The 26,194-nt window shown below is 39.7% G+C and overlaps 3 protein-coding genes across 4 annotated transcripts; 2 read left to right on the forward strand and 1 right to left on the reverse strand.

Annotated features, from left to right (window-relative positions):
* Positions 1-720: 720 nt before the first annotated feature.
* Positions 721-12,240, forward strand: LOC5515100 (fibroblast growth factor receptor 1). Its single transcript, XM_001635247.3, has 14 exons — positions 721-881; positions 1,492-2,291; positions 2,866-2,937; positions 5,647-6,018; positions 6,126-6,581; positions 7,044-7,208; positions 7,710-7,820; positions 8,230-8,426; positions 9,151-9,273; positions 9,585-9,655; positions 9,928-9,968; positions 10,224-10,320; positions 10,731-10,836; positions 11,441-12,240. Exons 2-14 carry the CDS (start codon positions 2,216-2,218, stop codon positions 11,525-11,527), a joined length of 1,974 nt encoding a protein of 657 aa, XP_001635297.2. The 5' UTR covers positions 721-881; positions 1,492-2,215; the 3' UTR covers positions 11,528-12,240.
* Positions 12,241-13,698: 1,458 nt separating this feature from the next.
* LOC5515102 (P2X receptor E) lies at positions 13,699-23,178 on the forward strand. Of its 2 annotated transcripts, none has more exons than XM_001635246.3 (7): positions 13,699-14,445; positions 14,542-14,650; positions 16,059-16,221; positions 16,677-16,841; positions 17,103-17,309; positions 18,911-19,098; positions 20,966-23,178. In XM_001635246.3, exons 1-7 carry the CDS (start codon positions 14,308-14,310, stop codon positions 21,187-21,189), a joined length of 1,194 nt encoding a protein of 397 aa, XP_001635296.1. In that variant the 5' UTR covers positions 13,699-14,307; the 3' UTR covers positions 21,190-23,178. The 2 variants fall into 2 exon arrangements, with proteins under 2 accessions (XP_001635296.1, XP_032240708.1); XM_032384817.2 differs by having other exon boundaries at positions 14,053-14,178.
* On the reverse strand, positions 21,819-25,784 carry LOC116619735. Its single transcript, XM_032384816.2, has 2 exons — positions 23,992-25,784; positions 21,819-22,405 (listed from the first exon to the last, which is right to left on the reverse strand). The coding sequence occupies exon 1, from the start codon at positions 25,389-25,391 to the stop codon at positions 23,994-23,996; it is 1,398 nt and encodes a 465-aa protein (XP_032240707.2). The 5' UTR covers positions 25,392-25,784; the 3' UTR covers positions 21,819-22,405; positions 23,992-23,993.
* Between the last annotated feature and the right edge of the window lie 410 nt (positions 25,785-26,194).

A 26,194-nucleotide genomic window follows, 5' to 3' on the forward strand; every position in this document is an offset into this window, starting at 1 on the left:
GCGTTCTTATCGGGTTTCCTGTGGATGGTGAGAGGAAACCATCTCCCAGCTCGTCCCAGCCCCCAGGCTACCTCACGGTTTATCTCTGAGCACAGGAAACCCGGTAAGAAGGCCTGGGACTAGGCTGGTTTTGTGGCATTTTGCGCTTGAAACCCACAGAAACGCTTGCTACGCAGGCTAATGCGTCATAACCCTCAGTGCTCCCTGGGTATCAAAGAAATAGTAAAATAAGCGTAAATTAAAACAAACACAAATTTAGACAGCATTAGCATTCTTGTTTATGTACTTCTAATTGAAATAGGTGTATACATTGTACTAGGTCGATTAAAAGGAAAGCCAGCTCGCAACGCTCAAGGTCTTGCCGCAACTAAGAACTGGTCGCGAGAGTCGAAAGGAGATCAACTACATGACCGTATCTAGAACTGGTCGCTTTATAAGAGTGGTTAAAAGAAGATAAACTAAGCATGATAACATCTATGCGCTTAAGCTACAAACGTTGAATTGCCGCTATAAGCAGTTTCAAAGGTAATGTATATTATATCCCCTGAGGGCACGAACACCACCCCCTCCCCCCCTTCTATTCAAAGATAAACGGGGTGTTGTTGTCAAAGTGCGACATATCGTTCACAACGAATTTACAAGCCTCTTGTCATAATTTCATAATTCATAAGATAAGATCTGAGTGACAGGTTTAAGGTATGCCGCGACGAATCATCAGCCAAATGTGGAAAAATCATTTCAATTTTATTTACAGGGATATTCAATGCTATCGTTAAAGGATCTCCAAAATGATTACCGAAAAAAAAACAGTCCTCCTCTCTGTATTAAAAAAGCAAAGATCTACCACATCTCTCTGCAAACAAGACACAGTATTTTGAAGGGTAAGTCGTGTTATTAACAGCCGCGCTCCGGGCTCAAGGGGCTTTCACATGTTTTACTGTTTGTTTTGTTTTCCAGTAGGAAAATAGTTTTACCTCGAGAGCGTGACTCGCGCCGATTATAGATTACTGAATAAACAAGAAGTATATCCCTGTGGATAGTTTGCTAAATAGTATTTGTAGATAGGCTATCTGGATCTTAAAAACATGAAGTCTTTTTTGTCATTAGGCAGAATACGCCCCCAAAACATTTGCAATCTCGTATTTCGTTGAACAATTATGGAAACAAAGGTTTTTAAATCCCCCGCCTTGTGGCAAATCTGCCTAAAATGCACTCTAGTCTTGAAATTGAAACATGAATTTAATAAAGCCTTGTCTCGCTTTGATATTGCAAACTTCCTCACAAATAAATTACATTTTATTCAGCATGCACAAATAAGCTATATAAATACAAAACGAACAGTAGGCTTTATTAATTCTCCCTGCGACGGTTATGTCAAAACAGGAATACATACAAAATAGTAGAGAGTGTTCTTCCGAAAACAGCGCAGGGGTGTCTCGTGAGAGCTCTCGAGCAGCTGTATCTCACACTTGATTCCTTATGTTTATCCAGTGCAACTGATCGACTGAAGCCTTCGATGCTAAGATAACATACCGAGCCGAATGGACGTATTTCCACGAGTAACCCACTCAAAGGCGCGTGTGCAGATATTGCTGATTTCGTTGCTGATCAAGTCTCTTATACTGCGTCAACATTTGCACTGTCGACACCAGGGCTTTTTTAGTCGTCGCCATGCCAACGCGGTTGTGCCTACCAGCAACCCATTAGACCCGTTAACTTGGCGTTGCGTATAATTCAAATCAGCAATTAATAATTTTCGACATCCATTGAAGAAGCAATACGCGCTGCTGTTAGGGGCGCGTTGTCGTGAGTGAGTATTAATGACATCCGCACTCGGGCGCGCGGTAAAATTTACCACAGATCTGAACTGACAGAGAGAATTATTCACTTTGCTGGGGGTCTCAGAGACAAGCGAAACATCACAGACGAATCCACTCGAACAGATCACAGAATCGTCGATAGTTCATTGCGATCAAGAAGATTTAGTAGATGTACCATTCTCAAAATTATTTGGGTGCCTATTTTACGATATTTTATTTGCGTGTGCTGAAGGTGTAAGCGGCCTGGCGATTGACTGGTAGGACACGACATGTATTGTTTCGCCCTTTCTTAGCGGAACTACGCGCAAAACCCAGCTGTTTATATGAGCCCAATGGACCGGTTAAACTATCTACACTGTCGCCGTGATTTGGAGAAGAAAACGTAGCCCTTGAAAATGATGGTGGCATGGCCGTGGACACCTCGTTTGTTGGTGGTTTTAGTGATCTTCTCTCAACCTATCGCCATACAAGGTGAGCGCCTTGACTTGGCGATGCACTGGTTGAATGGTTCTTATCGTATTAGCATTTCCAGTAAGAAATATGGTATCTCTGTGAAGGTATCGTCTCTGAGAGTCAGCAATTAACACGAATGTGGTGTTGAGATAGAAAACATCGCGCTTGATAAATTCGATGTTCGTATGACAAACCTAGAGTGCTGTCGAGAAGAAAGAGTCAAAAGTACTGGCTTCTTTGTTTGAAGTATTGAATTCAATTGGGCTTATGACATATGTTAAGAGGTCATGTCAGTGGAGCATATGTAGATCGTTTTTCATTAATAATTTTGTAGAAGGAACGCTTTTTGGATAGATATTATCCTTCTAACCATGTATACTTTGTGCAGTCTGCGAATGAAAAAAGAATAGCCGATGTTAGATGTAAGAAATGGAAATCTAGCTTGCATCCGTAATCCAAGAACAGAGCCTTTCCGGGTGGATATTAATCCATCTTCTCCCTACCTGTTCTAACACTGAAGATGTTAGAGGGAAGTTCTTTCATATCGTTAACCATCTATGTCATACTCACGGAAACCCACTATTCTTGACAGGATCAAAAGGAGTTCCAAAGCAATGTTTGGATAAGTACACGGACTGTGTACGACAAAGCCAATTCCAGTTATGTAAGTACACAAGTTGTTATACTTTTCTTAACGGTGAGAGCAACGCTGTTGTACCAAAAACACATTAAAATATATGCTATGATATTATACCCATTTTACTATTTTACAGTTTTGTGTGAAGTATACTGCATTTGACTAGAAATAGAATTGTGCGCTGTGTACTAACACACGTAGCACAATAAGACACACATAATATATATTAAACTGCCTTGAAACCATGACAGACCTTAACCAACCAAAGTAGAGTCAAGTCCGATACATATAATTGCAATATCAGGGAAATGTCGAAATTAAATATTCCAAAGAAGATGTATAGTTTTTAGTCAACTTGGTAGCTTGAATATTTATGAGTGTAGAAAAGAATTGACGAAACTAAAGAAAGAATGCCGATAAAAGTACATCATATGTCACTTGACCGAAAACTTTTAGTTCTGTAAAACAGAAAAAAAGTGTACTTTACTGTTATTGAGGCATTTTAGTTGATAACTATAAAAACGTGCTTTGAATAACAAAAAGATGACGTAAGAAGATAATTATTCATTTTTGTTGGAAAGTTATTAAAGACCATTTTAAATGCGAACCCAAATAGTGTGGATGTAGCGCTTTTATGAAGAAAAAAAATTGGAATCATCAACATCAAAATATAGTGAGGTATTTTTAATGTTATAAACACACCATATTGTGAGGTACAGAAGAACTTAGCCAACAGTTCTTGTGTCTTATGGTCGCCCTCGACTCAGTGCCAGCTTTGCTGGCTGAGGCTGTCGATGTTTGCAAAGGGCTTTAACGAGTAAAGCCAATTCTTGACCAATCAGTGTGCGCTATCTTTTAACACTCAGTTGTGAAATAAAGTTGCTTGTTGTACCATTTGTAATATCCTGGGTACCAGAGGCTCCGAGCTTCGCTAGAGGACGCCGCTTCGCGGCTCTAGCGAAGCTCGGAGCCTCTGGTACCCAGGTTACATTTGTAATAGAACTCTTGCTCAACTTTACGTATGTACTAACTTCCACAACTTATACTTGGCTAGCTGTGGGATATATCCGTTATATACAGGTTGTATCATTTAAGAAAAACTTGGCTAGCTGTGGGATATGTCTATTATATGCAGGTTTTATCATTTAACAAACACTTAGCTAGCTGTGGGATATGTCCGTTATATACAGGTTTTATCATATAACAAACACTTAGCTAGCTGTGGGATATGTCCGTTAAATACAGGTCTTATCATATAACAAAAACTTGGCTAGCTGTGGGATATGTCTATTATATACAGGTTTTATCGTATAACAAACCCTTGGCTAGCTGTGGGATATGTCCGTTATATACAGGTTTTATCATATAACAAACACTTGGCTAGCTGTGGGATATGTCCGTTATATACAGGTTTAATCATATAACAAACACTTGGTAACTGTGGGATATGTCCGTTATGCACAGGTTTTATCATATAACAAACACTTGACTAGCTGCGGGACATGTCAGTTATATACAGGTTTAGCCACTAACAACTTGGATATTTCTTGAATCATGTCCTTTATAAAAAGTTTCGCATAACAATCATTAGCTTAGCTGCGGGCTATGTAGCAAACTGTCTATGATCACGTGACTACAAACATTTCTGAAAGAAGAGGAACCTTTGTTTTCTCGTAGCCATTAGATAACGAACATCATGGCTTCAAGGAAAATCAATTAGTGCTCGATTAAAACATTTTTTCTGTAAAAGGCTCGCAGGGTAATCTCTACTTTGTAAGTATCAACCTCCGACAATTTGCGGCAAATTAAACGATCAACCCTTTCAGTCTCTTCAAATTAATTTGAATCTATTTCCTCTGAACTTTTCAGGCTAAAGTAGTTTGTAAGTGTTTCTAAAAGGAGAGACCGGTCCATCTAGCAACCCCGTGTACACAGCCTTAGGTTACAGTCTTTTATTTGTTTTGTCCTTCCATCTTTCCCTCATTTCTTCCCTTGGTAGTTCGACTAATCGATACCCGATATTCATTTTTATTTCTACCTCTAGCCATTTACGTTCAAAACATAACTTTTCAAATGTGTTTCCCTTTTTATAATTCACTAGCAAACTAAAGACCGTCTTCCCCCGCCGTTAAATACTGAAAGTAACACTGAATGTTCTAATGATGAGAAATAATGAACATGGGAAGCGGAGCACATATTACCTCCATCGCGTGCAAACGTCGACAACACACCTCTTGCTTACTATCAGATTTGGGCCGGCAGCTGAGTCGCATCGCAAAAACACACACTAATCTTAAATTTATCCGTATCTGGATCTGTGTTTCCTCTTTTTGATAAAAAATACGGAAGGCGGTATCTAAATATTTGGTGTCTAATAGACAGCTCTTTAGAGAAATAGATCTTGAGTTTGCGTAAGCCAATTACGGGAGCCCGAGGACATTGTTGATGATAATTAACCGAACGAGACGATTGATTTATACACTGTAATAGACTATTTCTGAGAAGGTCAGGGGTTTTGTACAGTTGACGGGCTAAGGCGTGGTTACCCTGCGTATCCTCGAATCTGGGAAAATCACCTGCACACAACCCACCGTAATACGTAATGACCGCTCCTTTGAAATAATAAGGGTTATTTGATTCGATCACAACTATCCTACTTGAGTTCTCCTTACAGGCAAAGGTTACAATATGCTGGCCTTTTAGCTTCTTTTTTTAGCTTTTATTATTACCTTTCAGGCAAGAAAACGGTATTAACGCCTGAAGCAAACGTGACAATATTGTCTGTAACTCAAAACAAGGCAAAAATACGATGTGTGGATTACAACTACCACAACGTGATCATCACACCCCTCTTCAGCTGGATCAGATGGTCACGTCCAGGAGATCTGGAACTAGAGCGTCTCGATCTGGACAACGGTAGCTTCCGTCACGTTGACAATGACGGGAAGAAGTACTCAATCGAGTCCATTGTACACAAGCAGGACATACATGCGCAGATATTGACTATCAACGACCTGAACGAGTCGGACTATCAGCTCTACACTTGTGTTATCTGTACACATTATGGGAGGAGTCATCACAGTATACGTCTAGAACCACCAGTATATGGTATGTAGACACGGTACTTAATGCCATTTCTGGGGCAAATATAGACCTACAGGCAGACAAGGCAGACATACTGGATTATTAACCTTGTGTATCAAATATCCTAACAGCTACTACTAAACCAGTGGTCCCCAACATGAGACCGACCAATCAACCACCGTCCCACCCAAATCACGTGACCAGCAGACGGGCTTTGAGTCCAGACCCTCGCACCAACCGAGTGTCTGCAATCGTGTTCTTCGTGGTGGGATCCCTCCTCGTCCTTGCCATCATCATGGCAGTGGCACTTCTCATAAAGTACAAGTTTTTCAAGGGGACACCACCAGAGGAACCCACCAGCCCTCAGCCTCTTTTCCAAGAGTCTCCAGTATACTCTCCAGTCCTGACTAAACATGATTCTAGCGAAAGACGTTCGCAGAGACAATGTAGTTCTTCCACGTTCACGTCAAGTCTACGCAGCTCGACCAGTTCGGCCACAACTCCCTTCAAGTTGCGCCGTAACAGCAGCCGCTCGCCTGCCAATTCCGGGATGACGTATATATCGGAGATTTCAGACGGCCCCGAAGGTGAACTCACTGAAGATATTAAGCAGCACATTTAATCCTCTTGAAACACTATAAGATTCATTTTATTCTGTAATAAAAGGCTGCAGCATCCATGCTATTGGGGTGATTTTTCTTAAATGATTTTTCAACAATTTTTGCTTCTTTTTGAAGACGCAAACAAAATAACTACATTCTTGGTTTTATACAACATTGCTGTTTCACACAACGTCAATACATCTGCCCTGCAATAACCATTCAGTGCACAGCCGTTTTTCTAGTGTTGTTGTAAACAACACATTGACTAAGTACAAATAAACGAAACTGAAAATACGGTGGAGCCTCTTTGAAGAATAAATCCTTCTAGAAGACACCTATACTCTATTCTTTTTCTTGTCGTAGCCGTACATATCGGCTAAATTTACCCAGCAGCAAACGCGAACGCGATTTTGCCAGTAATATTGATAATTTCCTTTGCGCCAGCAGAAGTGTTTGAGCCGCCATTTGACGAGGAATGGGAAATTGCCAGGGAGAACATCGTACTAAGGGAGAAAATAGGCGAAGGTGCATTTGGACTCGTCGTAAAAGGGATCGTTTATGGGCTTCCTGACAAGCCATCAAGTTGTACAGTCGCCGTCAAGACTATCAAAGGTACAAGCGAATATAGCAACCAAAAATTACCGCCACCTCCATCAACATCAACTACCGTCACGACTACCACCCACCATCACCATGGCCCCATAAACAAAATCATTACTGCCAAAACTATCTTCATCATCCGACATCACCACAACATCAACCTAACCACCGCCACAACTACATTTACTATCACCATGGCCCCATAAACAAACTCATTACTGCCACAACTATCTTCATTATCCACCATGCACCACAACAACAACATCACCACCACCACAACTACATTCACTATCATCATGGCCACCACCAACAAAATAGTTACTGCCACAACTATTTTCATCATCCACCATCACAACAACGACAACATCACCACCGCCACAACTACCTTCACCTTTCACCATCACCACAACGACAACATGACCATCGTCACAACTACCTCCACCATTCACCATCACCCAATTACAATAAACAAAGATATTGAAACACCCACTTCGCTTTGTTTAACAATTTCAGAAGACGCCTCGATTGAGGAGTTCAATGACTTCGTGTCAGAGATCGAAACCATGAAATCCATCGGTAACCACACCAATATTATCAACATGGTGGGAGTGTGCTCAGTGGATGGTAAGTGGTCACTCAAGGGCTGTTTAAGGACTTTTAAAAGGGAGGGAAATAATGAGAAACCTGTCTAAACTAGACAAAATACCATTATAAAAATCTACTATAGGAAACCTTCCTTGGCCAGCAAGTTGATATAATTTTTGGACAGAATCTTCAAGTAAACCCTTAGCTTGGCAGACAAAGAAGCTGATTGGATTTCTATGGCTAAGCGACATTCTCTAAGCTCGGCTGTGGACACACTTACTTCTCCATGGCCCATTCTTCCGTTTGGTTCTCTTATCAAAACGTTGGACATATTTCCATTTTTTCATTCTTCTGATTGGTTCTCTTATCTAAACTTTGGTCATATTTCCATTTTTAATTCTTCCATTTGGTTCTCTTATCTAAAAGGTGGACACATTTTCTTATCCAGGCCCTCTTCTTTTAATTGTTGAGCATGCAATGCACGGGAATCTGCGAGATTTCCTTCGCAAACACCGTGGAACGCACAAAGACGCTTCGCAAAACAACAACCTTTACATGACCCCCGGAAACTCTCTGATCATCAAAAACTTATTGCCGATGGCGTACCAGGCTGCCAAAGGCATGCAGTACCTTGCATCAAAGAAGGTAATTCTGGGAAAGGGAAGAAGGGTCTCATTTTAGATGGACAGTAGAAGCATGGAAAGTAGTGGGACCGCGTGACCTTGCCAAGGCTACTTTGACAGTTGAAGGAGGTCAGCCGATAAGATACGGCAGGTTTACCCTGCTAGCAAAGCTTTCTTCCTATTTGTTTGTTTCGGTTCTCTTATCCTGTCGCGTCTAGTGTTATTAGGACACAAGCGATAACGTAAACGAACATAGACGCGACAGGGATAAAACAGTTAGAAACAAACACCCTGGAGGAAAGCTCTGCTATACTGCTAGCAGGGCACCAAGGTTTGAAGTTCGTTACAATGACAATTGTGCTTCTAGAATCAACGGTTATGGCAACCTCGGGAACTCAGGGCGTCGAGGTCGGCGTGACGAGGCAAGAGAACAAGGCGGTGGAGAGGGCAGCAGAGAAGAGAAAGGAGGGAGGAGACGTCTCCGCCGCTCCCTCCCCCTCCACCGGCCTTGCAACCTCATTTCCGCGCACCGTTACGCTGACCTCGACCGGCGCCCTGGAATGCGGTGAAGGTAACGCACCTTGAAGTCCTATGATACCATCGCCTTTATTGAACTATTATAAATAATAGTTCAATAGAGAATTATAAATCACCAACGACAAACACAACACTCAATTGACTGGTGACAGATCATGAGTGGATATGAAATCTCTGCAAATTTTCTATTACCTGTATATTTTATTCAGTGTATTCACAGAGACCTGGCTGCACGTAACGTCTTACTGGCAGATGATTACGTTCTGAAAATCGCTGATTTCGGCTTGTCGAGGAACCTCAGGGAAACGGATTACTACAGAAAAACAACGCATGTGAGTTACTTGTCAGACGATTTAATTAAATGGGTTTCTAGTGGGCTTCTGTTTACTCAAAATCCGCCATTGCAAGAGAACAGGAGGCCAGGCTGAAGAATATGAATGTTAAAAAAGGATAGAGTTTTGTCAAGAAGCTTCGGGTAGGCCAAGGGGGAGAAGGCACTTCTTTCAGCCTAGGCTTAGGGCCCGTCTGCGCATCCCCCTTGTCTTTCCCAGTAAACCTTCCTGTCCGTGTATATAGCAGGATACAACATCAGCACACGGCATATTGCACAGTTCAATCCAAGAATTATATCCTCGTTTTTTAGGGTCGACTGCCTGTGATGTGGCTATCTATTGAGGCCTTGTTTGACCAAAAGTACACTCTGATGAGCGATGTGTAAGTACCACAAACACTCGCAGATTACAGTTTTAAAAAACTTGTGCAACTTTTCAAATGTTGTGAAAACTCACTCTTCTGTAAGGGGAGTTCTCAAGGCCTGGAGTTAATACACTTGGTATGAAGGAAATTCGCTTTTCTCGGCGACCAAGCTAACCATCACTATCTGTAAAATCCCCATTCAGAGTAGGCAGTGAAAGACGTCCACCAAACCAAGCTACCATTCACGCCCCCCACAGGTGGCCACGTCTAACTTGTCTATTGTTATATAGGTGGTCTTTTGGGGTTTTACTCTGGGAGATCTACACATTAGGTAAGTCTTCAGTCTTCAGTGTCTGACAGCAGCTATTTCTGATTATGTACCGGATATATGGGAACGCCTCTCTGAATGCGGTCTTTGATCGCTCACGTTTCGGGCAAATAAGCCTTTCGTCGGGGACAGAACCTAAAATGTCCACTATGTTGCGAATGCTCCTTTGGGTGGATACTTTAACTAGGTTTTGGTAATAAAGACAAAATAAAGAAACCCTTCGACCGAGGATTAGTATTAATGCGTTGGTCTTTGCAGGTTGCATGCCATACCCTGGTATTCCTGTGGAGAGGCTTTTTGAACTTTTAAAGACTGGCTACAGAATGTCGGCACCAACTGAGTGCCCCCCAGAGATGTAAGCCTAGCAACCACATTATTAAATGTTCACAGTATGCTACTGCCAAACCCACCCAGCCCCTATCCAAATCTCCAAATGCCACTACAATAAACCAGTTTCGCGATGTGTGCAATATGCGAAACTGGGAACTCGTTGGTGCAGCCCAGTTCGACTGTTTGACGTGCGCAACGCGTGGCCACAAAACAGTCAACAAATCAGGATGCGAGATTCGTCGCTTTTTTTAATGTTCTGATTCGTCGTTTTTTTTTTAATGTTCTGATAAGCGCTTAATTCTTTATTTGCCACGCTAATAGGCTAGTGAAGTTCATGTCAACCATCAGATAGTACAAACCCCTATTATTACTGTCTAAACTGTATTGGATAGCCAAACAATGGCTTTCGTACATGACGATGTGGTTGCAATGCAGTTATACGTTGATGTTGCAATGCTGGAGCGAGAATCCTGCGGACAGGCCGACTATGGAGCTGGTCGCCAAGGAGTTGGACCGGATGCTCGCTACCTCGTCCAGTTTGGTAAGTTATAATTTATACAAATCTATGTGTTTTGAAACATTTGCTCCAGCGAAGTTCTTAAACAATCAGAACGTCAATAAAACCATACTCTTTTACAGAGATTTTTACCATAACTTTAACTACAACGTCTCGTACCCTGACCATCCTTAATTCAGCGTTTAAAGCACCAAAACATGAAGAAAATGTTTAAAAAAATAAGTTTAATAAAACAACAAAGACTTTTTATTAAGATTGGCCATAGGTTACACAACAATCACCTTTAAATATCTGAAAATTCCAAAGAACATTTCTGGTGCTTGCAAGAGTAAATCCAGTATTGACTGTAGGGGGGGGGGGGGGGGGACAATATTATGAAACATATGGCGTGAGATCAATTTGCGGATTTTTGCTCCTCCTTAGCATCCCCCCTCCCCACATCCGCTACTAGTGTGAAGAGAAAAGCACAGTCGGTCGTTCCGGGTGGGGCCATAGAAACATTGGAAAACGATTAAAGTTGTCGTGTTTAGTCAGAATTTAGTTCACAACAATCAGATTTAAAGGTTTAATTATTTAATTGAGGTAGCAAGCATGGTATACTGATGTTGTGTTTTTTTTTCTATTTCAGGAGTATCTGGACATCCTCCCAAACACTTCCAATGAAACGTTATTTATTCAAGACGATTTTATTACAAAACAGGAAACTGTCGTTTGATTTAAAAAGCCGAATTGAAATAGAAATCAGAGGAAAAGCTATGTAAATAATGTGAATTTGTGTACATAAATGGTCTTAAGTAATTGTGTTTGCTCACATTGCAAGCATTATTGCTTTTTTAATGTGTAATGTTTAGGCTAGTGTACAAACGATAACGGAAAAGGCGGTAGCAGGATTATGTGAAACAGCTAGTACGTGCTCTATGGCACACTCGACGGTCTTGGTTTGTCTTATACGGTCTTGGCTCGGTGTTTTATTTTAAATGATTTCTCGTGAAAGCATACTGTTATATTAACTTAAACTATTATTCTAGTTATGTAGAAAGAAGAGGCAGGGCTATAGATATATGTAAATATTGTACAGTTGGCTGTACTCCAAATTGTCGTATTTAGTGATTCCCTGGCTGATGCGCCGCAAAGGAGCTGAAACGAATTTTGATATCTCATGAAATGAAATAAAGCAAAGTGCATTTAAGAGCTAAACAGAACGAAATATTCAATTATAAACCAAGAGAAGGTTATTAAAATTAATTTATTGTTCGCATTAATATTTTTTATTTCATTGCATTGCATAAGAGACTGTGTTGGTCTCCGGGGTTACGTATAGCGTTAACAGCATTTTTCTTCGAAGACGTTCCATTCTAGACACGCTCTAAAGAGGCACTATCCCTTCAAAAAACAATTGTTTGAAATAAAAATGAAGAAGTAGAATTGCACTATTATATTATATATTTTGTTAATGATTACATTAGTAGATAACACCCCTGCCCCATGAGCTTATATCCGAACAAATTTCTCGCACATCAGAACAGAATAATATTCTCTCACTTTGAAGTCTTAGTTCAATCTTGTAATATCGAATCGAAGCCTCTTGCTAAGATCGAGAGTTCAATGAGAATGCAACGGAGCAGGTGACCCGTCCAAGTAAGTAATAATTCTGTGACAGAGATGGATACAGAATATAGTGTGTGCATGGAACGCGCATGTCATAATCAAGCAATGCCACTGACATCGGTGGTATAGACATAAGCAGACATGAAAACGAACCTTTTTTATTTGTTTGTGTACGAACTACTACACTCTTTCTTTATAAGAACGGCTAATTTTCTGTTGACTGAGTCGTTTTTATTTTTTTACTTATTTTAAGGCTTTAAAAGGTTCTTGCGCATATTTTTTAACATCAGTATAAAAAATACACAACAGCTATTGTATATAAGAATTAGGAATGTTATTAGTATTGCCAATACGGTGTTTGAAATAACTCTGCTAGTCATACCCATGGGAAAAGTTATTATGTATAGAACATAACAATTACAGCAAATGGGCTTACAAGGACGACGTAAGACGAATAGTTCACCAGATATTGCCTTTCAATTCAATTTCAACAATAGCTCTATTCTCAGCCGTCGCTGGGCCTCATTAGGGACCTTAAGCAGCCACGACGGCAACGTGGACGATTGTAGACGATGACGGCAGAAAACAATGGAATTTGATTCAGAATTCAAAAGCAGCACATAAAAATGCGTTCTGTCTAATACATTTCAGCCGTTTGCCATCAAACCACGACGTGAAAACTCTAACTTTCATACGGTCAATTGAGGATTCGGACGTTTGCACTGTAAACTCCTCCAACCAGGTTCGCTCTAAAGAAATAATGTCCTTAGTTTATTTTTATCCGTCTCTTACTAAAATGTTTTGCCTATTCCATTGCAATTAAATTATAATTGATCGCCAAGCGCCAACACATCTTTTTCGATCTCGTTCTGGCCGTGCGTTTTTAGGCCGGAGGCCTGAGCGACGCCTGCCTAAAAACCCGTCCAATTAAGGTCACTAATGCCGGGGGCATGTATTGCGGGCTTAAAGAAACAAGCTATAAATGGAGCCTAGGTTTTTCGCGACAGTACAGAATCTTTTTGCGATCTCCTTATATTCGGAAAGCGAAAAATATATTTCTAAATGTGTTTCGATTCATTGTCTCTTTATCATTGTCTGGCTAATGATGATAAGAGGTTTGAACCTAGCACAACCAAGCTCTCAAAGTTTTAGCAAACTCACTAGTAGTACAACCCTTTCTCCCCACCCCGCGGAGCTCCAGAGTCTTGGAAAACCGGTCTCTTTCATGCGATAAATTAAAGCTTCCGTGGCGCGGACTTGTGGTCACGGTGGACGAAAACCTAATAGTGCGAATGTGGGAGCGAGAGAGCGGAGAAAATCGATTTGAACATTTGAAGCGAAGAACTAGTTCGCTTTCGATATTTTTGATATACAAAAATGACATTACGGAAACGGAGGAGGACTAAAGTAAGGAAGATGGAAATAAGAAAAATTGTTATTTTTCGCTTGTTTTCGGTTTTCGATCTGCTTAACAACTCCGATTGTTATACAAAAAAACTTCGTCTTTGTTTTGATGTCGGCGAATAATGTTTTTACAAAAGAAAAGACAAGGACCTGAGGTCTGTAAAATTTGATCGGAATGGCTTCGCGGGCTTCCTGTGGTAAATACCAAGTCGTTCTCAGCTCCTCGGACTGGGCGCTCGGCGCATCTCCACAGGACCCCCGAGCTACCTTGTTTCTTTTCTGGTGTTTCCTGTGCAAAAGCGACGATGCCTGCGGCTTTGCGGAGGAGTAGAATAAATCCTTACAGCGAATGAAGTAACAGCAGTTCCCCTGATTTTTTAAAGAGTTTCCCCGTTCTTATTTCTTCTTATTGCACTGATTAACCGGAAATCGGGCCTTGCGCTTGTCCGCTGAACTCAGGGTCGCTTCCTTCTTGTGAAAACAATGTCATTGCTACACTATATAACCTACAAACTTGTAGTTATAAGAGATAAACGGCTGGGAACGATTTATTACACCTTTGTAGCGGCTATTATCCTCTTCACACTTGTTGAAATATTCGTATTCAAGGGATATTTAGAGGTATGGTAAAAACAAAAGGTGACCATTCATGCAAAGAGGGACATACAACTCCTGGTTTATTGCTGGTCAGCTGATGTCAATCATCTTTCTTTGTAGTATGACACCTCGCCAGAAGGGACTATGCGCATTCTTGTCTCTGACCCCAAGGATGATAATGACAACCATCCAGTAATTAAAACTCATGTACCGTCATATTGCTGCAAAGGTAAGCACACAGGAAATGCTTAAAATGAAAAACAAAAGTCTATATATATATATATATATTTTTTACTTTCAGAATAGCATACCTGTCAACTCTCCCGCATTAGGTGGGAGTCTCAAGATTTTGCACCCCTTTTCCCGCTCTCCTGTGTTGAGCACCAAATCTCCTGCTTTTTAGCAATTTTTTCGCTTCTGAAAAATTATTCTTTAGAAAATCGTCATTTTGCCTATTTTCTATTAAAATATTTGAAACATCAATTCCCTTGTGTAGCGCAATTGATTTAACACCCTCGTGAGATCTATAAGTGGATTTGTTCGTGAGAGCTTTCTATATGGCAAACGCCTGCAAGGTTAAACCCACCCCTCCCTAACAAAAAATGAATATACCCCACCCCTCCCCCCAAAAAATTCTCAAGCCTTGAGATTTTCGGAGGTTGACAGGTATGGAATAGCCCATTTCCGCTATTGCTAGGCAAACACAGATTGGTGCCGAAATAAGGCTCTACAAGGCTGGAATATGGTTCCTTCAGATTGTTTGTTAGATTTTTCATACTCAGCTTTGTACTCTACAGAACAAGCCAAAGCAACTATATTCCTTCCCACCATTTTGAACTTTGCTTTCATTCCTTAAGTCTGCGCATGCCAAGTAATAGCACAAATGGGCTATCTATATTTTACAAATACACTCTACAGTAACTACTGTTCCTAGAAGTAGTAACATATTGGCCAAAAGCCAACATATTTTTTTATACAGGTTATACATGTCAGTGATGGTGACTGGGCCGTAATGGACAGAAATTCTCTTTGTAATGGAGAGAAAACTGGGGGGGGCACAGCCACTGGTCATTTTCTTTTAATTTTAGAAGAAATTCTGGAGATAATGGGCCTCATTGGCTAAAGGCATTAGAAGGGGGATATAACTTAAAAAAAGGTTTCAGTGTTCCAGAGCCTCTTAAAACTTTCATACAAAAAAACAGGGAGTATTCTCAAAACATTGAAATTTGTAGTTACATCGTGGGGGGGGAGGGCTTTATGGTTTAAGTGATAGGGAAGCTTGTTTGGATATTCGAAATTCCAAAATTTGCTACCCTAAAAATACCATTTCTCCCCATATACTCCCTAGAAATTTCTGAGGCCCAATTTTGACCCTTAAAATACCCTTCCCCCCTCCCCAAATCTGAGGAGTTACATCCTCCTAAACAGCGGTGTAGCCAGGATTTTTAATAGAAGGAGGCCCAAAAGGGACTTTCAAGGCATTTTCTCCTTTATTTTAAATAATGTCTCATACATTTACTGTATTTTTGGCTGCTAGAGGGGGGGGGGGGGCAGACCCCCTAAGCCACCCCCTGGCTACGCCCCTGCTGAATCTTTTTTACCAAAATGATATCACAAATGAGTCTTTGCTTTTGTAGGTAATGCCAATAGAACTTGCAGTTTGTGTGAGTACATTGATGCCCAAGAGCTCTCATGGCCAATAGAATCTCACACTATCAACTTGATGACATTTGGCAAGGACAGATGGCAAGTCAAGCAAAGAAATGACTCATTTCTTAAACAGGAGTTTGTTAATATAAGGTAGAGAACTCGTTCTTGGCATTTTTTTCTAAGGGCTCTAGGGGGTTGGATTATTCCAGAATCTTTGCATACTAGTCAGTGGGAATGTCAAGGCTGGGGACAAGAATGTTTTAAACTCAGAAAATTCACCCTCTAAAAAAGAGCCCCTGAATCAAAGCTAAATTCTAAGTTTTGCAATCACCCAGAATTCAAAGTTTTTTTTACACATTTGGGAATAGTCAATCAAACCTGGAGGATGAAGCATTGGGGGGGGGGGGGGGACTCCATAAAACTAGACAGGGATTATCGTCCTATTTTTTATGGTTTAAAATTCTACCAACTGCTGTTTTAATGGGAGTCCCCCCACCTGGGATCGAGGTTATATATTATATATTATAGGTAGGTTAGTTATCTCATTTACAATCTGGCATGCTTGCTGCATGGGATTTCATTTTTTTCGAGTTTCATTTAAATAGAGAAAAGAAGTACTTCACGGTTAACCCTGAGGAGGTAATGATAAAAGTTGAGCACTCCATTGTGGCCACAAGGTTCACAAGGAAAAGTGGAAAAGAACAAGTGGCAGCAAGTCAACGGAGCATGAAGGGGTATCTTTATGATGCACAGGGCAAAATAATCCAAAGGTATTAATAATAAGGCATTATTATTATTATTATTAATAAATATTAATAATAAGGTATTAATGTTGTTTTTATGTAACTTGTTCATTGGAACTTACCTTAAGTGTCTGTTCTGGCTTCCAACAGGGAAAGTTAACATATTTCATTTAATAAATCAAGGATTCATCAATAAAGATTAAAAAACACACACACTGAAATGCTCATATATCTCCAAGAATCTAGAACGTTTTGAGCACTTGAAATTCATTTTTTTTTTTTTGGCAGCATACCGGCTACCAATTTCAAAAAGCCTGGTCTTGGCCAGGCAGACAAGCTTACGGTACAAGAACTTCTCAATGCGGCAGGGATTGACAGTCTAGAGCAGCCTTCAGATGCCTTGAATGCTAAGGGAAAGTCATTCAGGCGCCACGGGATGGTACTGCATGTTGGGATTTGTTATCATAACACAGAGACAACGTTGATAGGAACTGGGTGAGTATTATATTAAGAGGGCTGTACAGGACCCGAAATGATACCAGGACCCGAAACGATCCCAGGACCCGAAATGATCCCCAAAAGTACCACAAATGATCCTGGGACCCGAAATCAACCCCAAGGAATTGCGGTAATGGACAAAGGGAAAGCAGAAGAAATACTTGCAATTCTTGAAGCATAATTAAGGGTTAACAGCGACTCAATTTCTAAACAACGTGACTTAAAAATATTAAATTCCAATACAATACTTCTATTTATTACATTGCCCGGCGTTAAACACATAAACAGAGTCCAAAACAAATACACAACTCTCAATTGCTACTGAAAGGAATACAGCATAAACATAGCACAGCTTTGCTCAGACCAACCAAACTCGCGACCTTCCATCACACTCCAAACATTTTGTGGTTCCGACACATGACTCTCATTTCCGGTAAACATCACTCCTAAAAATTAATATTCATTTGACAACCAAACATGTATTTCACCACGAAATTCTTGTTTACACGAGCGAATATTTACCGACGCATTATATTTAGGCAGCCGGTTTGGCCGAGAAGATGGAATGACAAAAGCACACTGAGTAATACACTCGAACAACCCTTCCACCCCAACCCAACACATTTCGCTTCCTATGAAAAGCAGCATGTCCTATCCTTTCTTTTTGGCTTGTTATGTAAAAATGATTTATCCACACCGTGTTCTTCAAATTACTATCACAGGAATTGTTAGTTGACCCAAATTTCTGACTCAACCACTGTATTTCCCCCGCAGTCGTATATTAATATCTTAATACTATAGTTTTAGTTAATGTAAATTTCCTTTTAATAAAACAAATAAAGCTAAATGTTTCATATGTTTTTAAAACTGAAAGCCAATCCTTACACATTCCTTTTGTTGTCCATTACTGCAATTCCTTGGGGTTCATTTCGCGGACTCTTGGGATCGTTTCGGGTCCCGGGATCAGTTGGGGAACTTGAACTTTGGGGATCGTTTCGGGTTCTGGGATCATTTCGGGTCCTGTACAGGGCTAGCGCGCCGGAGACTAGCGATTATGCAGAGTAACTTGGCCGTGTTTTGTGAGTAAACACAAAGAGTGCGTCACTAGACTCCTAGCTGTCGTTTCTTTGGCGGAAAGTCCCAAAATTTTAGTGCACCTGGAGAAGTGCTCATCCGATCTAGAGCTAACCTGACTCCACAAAGGTTTCGCGGCTACGCGTGTGTTTTTATTAGGGACTATGGATGCAAAAGGACAGACTGGAACGGAGGCTAGCGTGTTTCAAAACAAGACACACTACTGGACATTTCGTGGTTATCAGAACTCTGTTTTTCATACCCTTGCGTTGTGGGCGCTCTCTTATTGGCTAGCGACCGAATGCTTATTCAACTGCGAAATGGCTTTCATGTCACTGCATACCTAGTTTCTCTAGAGAAGTCTAGAGAAACCTCAATGCCTCGGAATTAAATACGAAAAACCGAAAAACCTTGCAAGATTAAAGCCATTTCAGACTAAAGACACACACGACTTGTGTGAGTTCCCCTGGTGACCAGGTCTGGATCCTAGCTTATCGTTGTCATGGTTTGATTTATCTCCGCAGGAATATCGAGTACTCATATCACGTGCGTCGCATACCATACGCAGATTACCGCATCAACCAAGTGATTCCTATCATCGGCGCGGATGATTTTTCTTTCACTGACGATAAAACATTGACAAGGCCAGAAAAAAGGTTGTTTAGAAAGCGCTACGGAATCAAGATAGAATTTCATCAAAGTGGCAAACTAGGTGAGTCTGAGAGAAATTTCTGAGTGTGTATTCATTTGATACATGTATTTACGATAACCTCGCTTCATATTTTCATAAAGCTTTAAGCGGGATCTAGACCCCAGCCCCTAGCTAATTAATGAAATAAATGTTGCAAAAATAAATATCCATATTTAGGGAGTAAACACTGAATCAGGAAGGTAACATTTCAGGGAAGCTGCTTATAAATCGCTCGTTCTTCCACACTTAGAGTATGCCAGCTCTGCCTGGGATCCATGGTTAAAGAAACACGTCAAACAGATTGAGAAGGTTCAAAGGAGGGCGGGTCGTTTTGTTAAAAATTGCTGGGATAGGACTCCTGGCACAGTCACAAACATCCTAAACGATTTGGAGTGGCCCCCTCTCTCTAAAAGGCGCCAGGATGCCAGGCTTACATTATTTTACAAGGCTGTTAACAAAAAATCAGCACTTGAGATACCAGACAATATTGATAGACGCACCCGCCAATTATGCAGCTCTCATCCAGATAAATTTATCGAGTTATGTCCAAGAACAGAAGCTTATAAGAACTCGTTTTTCTGTAGGACAATAAAAGAATGGAACAAGCTGCCCCGCCTTACCCTGGATTCCACTAGTGCAGATATTTTTAGAGAACGAATAAAATAAAATTAAATTAATAAAATTATATTAATACCAATAATGCTGTTTAAACGATTTTTATCTTTTTACTTTATTTCACCTTTTTTTATTCTGCCTTATTATTTTTATTATTATTATTTTTATTATTATTATTATTATTTCTATTATTATTATTTTTTTTAGTTAATTAATTAATTAATGTATTTATTTATTTATTTACTTATACAATTAATTTATATCCACAGTGGTAGTAACCCCTTTGTGGATTAACAATGTAGATAGATAGATAGATAGATAAACAACGTGACTTAAAAATAGGTAGGTAGATAGATAGATAGGTAGGTAGGTAGGTAGGTAGGTAGGTAGGTAGGTAGGTAGGTAGGTAGGTAGGTAGGTAGGTAGGTAGGTAGGTAGGTAGGTAGGTAGGTAGGTAGGTAGGTAGGTAGGTAGGTAGGTAGGTAGGTAGGTAGGTAGGTAGGTAGGTAGGTAGGTAGGTAGGTAGGTAGGTAGCTAGGTAGCTAGGTAGCTAGGTAGGTAGGTAGGTAGGTAGGTAGGTAGGTAGGTAGGTAGGTAGGTAGGTAGGTAGGTAGGTAGGTAGGTAGGTAGGTAGGTAGGTAGGTAGGTAGGTAGCTAGGTAGCTAGGTAGCTAGGTAGGTAGGTAGGTAGGTAGGTAGGTAGGTAGGTAGGTAGGTAGGTAGGTAGGTAGGTAGCTAGGTAGATAGGTAGATAGGTAGATAGATAGATAGGTTAACAGGGTTCACAGGCTCTCAATTTCAACAGCTGTACATCCGAGTAAATTTTAATTTGCAACCAGTGAAGTGAACAAATTTATCGACAGGCCCGTACCTAAGGGAGGTGCAGGGGTGCGTTCCCAACCCCCCCCCACCCACCCACCCACAACGGCCGAAAGTCCACTTTCTGTTCTCAATAGACGTCCAGTTTGAAGACTAAAAAGCGAATTATAGCGTATAAGAAAAAAAAAAAAGTCATTCTAGAAAAAAGAAAAAAAGTCAAACGTTTTTGTTGCCAAATCCGATAATTCACATCCTGTGTCTGAGATACTGCAACGACATAAAAAACACTTTTTAGTTCTTGCGGAGATTGCCAGATCAGAAAACGTCCCCCCTCCACTTCCTTGAAAATTTAGGTCCACTTTTTCGAATATTGTACCCCCCACCCTCCACCCAAAAAAAACCTGGGTAAGGGCTGCAATATTCTGACTTGGAATATATATTTCTATCTTTTACAGGTCGTTTTTCTTTGCCTGCATTACTCTTGAAGCTGGTGTCTGGAGTGGGCCTGCTCACCCTCACCGCCACCATAGTGGACACAGCCGCCCTCTACCTGCTGCCCGATAGGTTCCAATACAGGGAATTTGTCTACGAAGAATCCCCGGTAATAGACAAGAGGCGTTGTAAAGGTGGAGAGCAGAGATCAGATGAAACAGCCACTAAGAGCAAGAAAGAAAGCTGAATGGGCTCGATCCATTTTGAGGTTTTAAATGTGGGTGTATTAAAATATCTTCACTTATTACACCAAGGCTACGGTCAAGCGGACTATATCCTACCCTGGGTACCAGAGGCCCCAAGCTTCGCGGCGAAAACGATTTGAGCAAAGCGAACGAGCTCGTTCCCCGAGCTCAAAATGTTTTCACCGCAAAGCTTGGAGCCTATGGTACCCAGGGTACATCAAGTCGATTGTTTCATCTTAATTCCTATAAATATCAATGGTTTTGTGATAATATAAAATCTAGTAATGATTTTCTTATTCAGAGAGCTCCTATAGTATTGACAATAATAGAATAAGACTTTTTTATATAAAAAATGTTTTATAATTTTTATAGAGAAATAATTAGGAAATAATTTAGAATAAAATCCAGTTGTTATCAGACTGTTAATTGAATTCTTCAGGCCCTTCCTGTCTTGCCTTCAAGCATTTTAAATTTTTATAAGTTCATCACTCAATTTTTTCAAGCACTACCTTTTCTAGAAAACTTTTAGAGTAGTAATTTGACCATCTAAAACATTACCATTATTAGTAATTGGCATTTCACTCTCCTTTATGCTGGACAAAGAAGAAAATATTGTCCTTTTTTTTTTTTCTTTCAACAACCATTCACAGTAGTTTCACACCTTGTTTTTTTCCAGAATTAATAAATATATATTTCCTATCACTGAGTCTAAATATTTATATATTCTTAGCATCTACCCATCGCTGCACCGGACCATCAAACTACCATTGTTTTCCGGAAGTGTTATTGATCTTTTTCACATCAATTCCATAAAACGTCTGAGCCTCTATTTCCTCCATATTTTGAATGGGTGATGCCATACATGACAAGAGTATTAAAATCTGGTATGATAAGAAGAGTGGCACCAATTGAAATGTAGATGGATAGAAATATACACTTTCAAAGGACAAAACCTTAAGCTTACAAAACAATATTTCCTGTCATACCTGATCAAAATTTCAATGACAGACTGAAAGAGCTGAAATAAAAACTGAAATCACTGCCACGGTTTTAAAATTACACATAAACAGGAAACCTGACAAGCTTACTATAAGCAAATTTCCTTAACATGAAACACTATGCAACTTCCTTTTAAACTAACTATGTAGTTAACATTTTCTTGCTACACCATATCCACTCCATCTTTAGGTCCTGGAGGCTTGTTTTTTTAAAATAAAGCTAAAAGTAAGAAAACATATTAGTAAAAAGAATTAAGTTACTGTAGAGACTACAAGTCAACAAGCAGAATTTCAAGACTGCTGCACCCTGGCTAGTAATGAATGGAAAAAAGAGGGTGAAATACTATATGAAATAAAACGTTGTCGAGGTGATTTAAATTCAAATTATAGAAGAAAAAAGCACCTATCCATATTATTCAAATCAAGCGTTATCCCTTTTCCAGCTGCAACATAAACAATAGTTTAAGCTTAAGCATTATTTTAATTTGCAATGTGACACACATGCTGAGCAATATATGCTCAATCTCATGATAAAAAAAAATATCAACTGGCAATGAAACATGTTTTTATCACAACTTAGAGGAGATTCATGAGAGTCCAAACTGTAAATCCTTTATACATGATTATAACCATATAGTAAGAAAAGTATTTTCATTTTGGATTTTGACTCATGTGGGTCATTTTCCATGTGAATTTAGTGTATCCAAAGAGATTTGCAAAGAAAAAGACATAATAACAAAAAAACAACATGAAATGGAAACCCAATAGTTTTAAATACCACTTTAGCAAAAATAAGAAGAAGTAAAAATTATTGTAAAATGGATGCTTTATAGTGTATCATAAAACAGAATATTTCATCACCTTGCATTATTAATATACCAGCCCTGAACTTCCTGGATTTTACTCTATATATGGGTTTGCCATTTGCATTTTGTAACTGTATAAGTCACAAGTCATTTGAAAAAATAAAAATAAAAAATGTTTTTTTTTAAAGCCAATCTCAATATTGTGGTCTCTTATATTGATAGGATCCTTACATTTCTACTGACAGTCTGAAAAAATATACAGAATTGAAGCTACAGATAAATAACATACAGTATTATGCAGTATTATTTGGCCAACTTTACTCTGATTATCTTCCTTCAAAGTTAATACAGCCCCGTTCTACTTTTCTAGTGTAATGTGGATGGAGATAAAAACCAACACAAGCACTAAAGAAAATGCTTTACTAAAATACAGTAAAATATGTTTAATTAGGCTTTCAAAGATTTATTACTTTGTAAAGACGAATTCATTAATGGGATCTTGGAATCAACAAGTCCCATGTAATTTCTGATTAAGTAGTGCAACACTAATCTCTTTTACAAAAATTTAAAATAATAAAACAGCTTCAACCTGGTAATAGCCAACACTTTAAGCATCTTCGCCAGTGACTACATCTTGGTGGTGGATATTATACAGGAAAGAATTTACATAAACAGGGACAGAGTTGTTAAGACTGTGAAAGCAAAATGTTTGCTTAAGACATTAGTGTGACATAGCTTTAACATTAAGCTATGTCAATCCTTTTTAAACCAATCATTGACTGCTTTCCCAATCAACAGCAGCTTTGTGCCTGTAAATGGGAATCACATTTAAGGAAAACTTGTATGTATGTCACTATTTTGCAATTCTATTCTTATAATTTTTCATAACCTACCTCACATATAAAGGGATTTTATACATGAAAAGCATGTTGCTAAGTGTCAACTTGCTCTACTTGTGTGGGTTATACTGGTTAACGGTGTTCTGGAAGACATGTCATACCTTTATATTTGCAGATAGGTAGCATCCATAATTTTCACAAGCAAAGCAAATGGTACAACATAACACATTTGACTGGTGACCCAGTAAATAGAATCCTTCTTGAAGAAAGGGTCTATTTCTTCCACAGAACCAACTCTGCCCATAAGTCTATATGAGAATGGTTGGATGTAAACCTGTAGCACAATCTGACCTGCCCTCTTGCTGTCATTCTCTGGATCCGTGTATCTCAGCTTCTCAGAGTCCAGATCAGCACAGATAATTGAAGGTGTTAATTTAGTGAGTGAATTACCCATCTCAGGGCCGGAATTTTCAGGCTCTGATTGAAACTTTGTCTGAAGAACATCTATAACATCACTTGGTTTTAGCGACATAAATGCCATATTCCAGGAGCATGTGTTAACAGGGGGTTTGTCAGATGCCGCAAGCTGGAACCTGCACCAACCCATTGGTATAGAGTACTCGCGAGCAGGATCACCACTTTTGTAAAGCGGCGTTTCTACCTCTTGACAGCAGTGATCACAATAGCATGGACTTAGTGCTGTAACATCAAATAAACTAACAGGCAGTTCTAGATGCTGAAGGAAGTGCACGCAGCTCTCCTGATAGTAACACTGAGTTCTAAATGTTTCAACTGAAATTGTGGAGTCTCTTGGTGATCCAACACTGCTCTTTTTTCTTGGTTTGTTTTTATCCTTGGGTGGAGGAGGGACACATGGTCTAGAGTCGTCCTTATGACATTTCTGATGTATATTCATACCACAGGTAGCACATTTTAATCCCTGACCTTTCAATCCCCACATAAACTTGCCACAGATATCGCACCATTTTGGCTGTTTGTAGTCATGCGTTTTGAAATCATGCACTGATACTTTAGGATTAGATTTCTTTCGGATGTCTTTATTATCAATGGAAGGCGGTTTCTCTGCATGAACTAAACGCCTTTGCAATTCTAATATGTCAACAACTAAGTCAACAATGTTTGGAAACCTCTTTTCATCTGTCTTACTTGTTGAATACATCCCATCTATGTAAAATAGCCGGTAATGTTCAACTTCACCACCAAATGTTAAAGACAAACTATAATCTCCGGGAGCTGATAAGCTTTCTCGAACTAAGAATCGTCCATTGACTGTACCTCCCGCGCCTGTGAGCAGCTCGACAACTTGCTCACGTGAAATCTTGCCATGGAATTCTTCTCCGAAATGACCAGGTCTGTTCGGCACGGGTTTCATGCAAGCAAGTCTTATAGGTTCTGGTGGTGCTGTGTCCTGTAAAGCCTGAAGCATTTGCTTCTCCCAATCCGTACCATTCGACGTGGACCCGTTGCCAATACTAGCGTCAGAATAATTCTCGTCTGAATTCATGTCCGCCATTAATGGTGAAACTCTTGATTGAAGCATTAGAAGTCCCTGATCGCAAAATATTCAGTCCTCGGTCCACACTCGATCTCTAGTACATAAAAAACATTGTAATTGTGTACCTTATACAACGGGTCTTGTATAATCTCGGGCGACAGATTCGCTAATCACACTCGAAGAAACGCGAGGTCCCTCGGGGCTTTGGGAATTTTATAGAGAACACAATTTTTCAATCCAACCTACGGGTATTAACATGTAATCCGATAAAATCTCAATCGATCGGTAATTTTAAGACCAAAGTGCCGTAGTAAGTAATCTGGGTATGCGAAAATAGCTATAAGAAGCCATAAACAAAATAAAGAAAAGGACTTCCGTGCAGCTTCGAACAGGAAGACATTTCTTGACCACAGAAGCTTGAAATGAGCAGTGAAGGAGGCGTGCTCTCGACGTGACGTCTCACTTTTACTAGGACTCAATGTCACCTCTCAGCCAATCAGAACGCACAATTTGAGGAACCGGAAACAGTTTCTTAGTGTCGGCAGAATTAAAGTTTTTACTTACTTGTTATTTCAACACTCTGAAAAACAGTCAAAATCATTCGCAATAATTTGAATAACTAGGTTTATCAAATGACCTTTAATCATTAGGATAAATACAATATTGTGGTTTAAACGCCTCACATCGAAGTCTATAATAAAAAAAAAAATGAAAGGTCCTTGTCAAAGAAAAAAAAGAACACGTAAATTTTATGAACTAAAAAATCTATCAGCAAATGACAGGCCAGGAGTACGGTGGCCCGTATATGTCATGCGAAAATTAGAACACAACGTATTCACAAAACTAAA

This window comes from Nematostella vectensis, chromosome 6 (assembly GCF_932526225.1).
Source record: "Nematostella vectensis chromosome 6, jaNemVect1.1, whole genome shotgun sequence".
NCBI classification, from domain to species: domain Eukaryota; kingdom Metazoa; phylum Cnidaria; class Anthozoa; order Actiniaria; family Edwardsiidae; genus Nematostella; species Nematostella vectensis.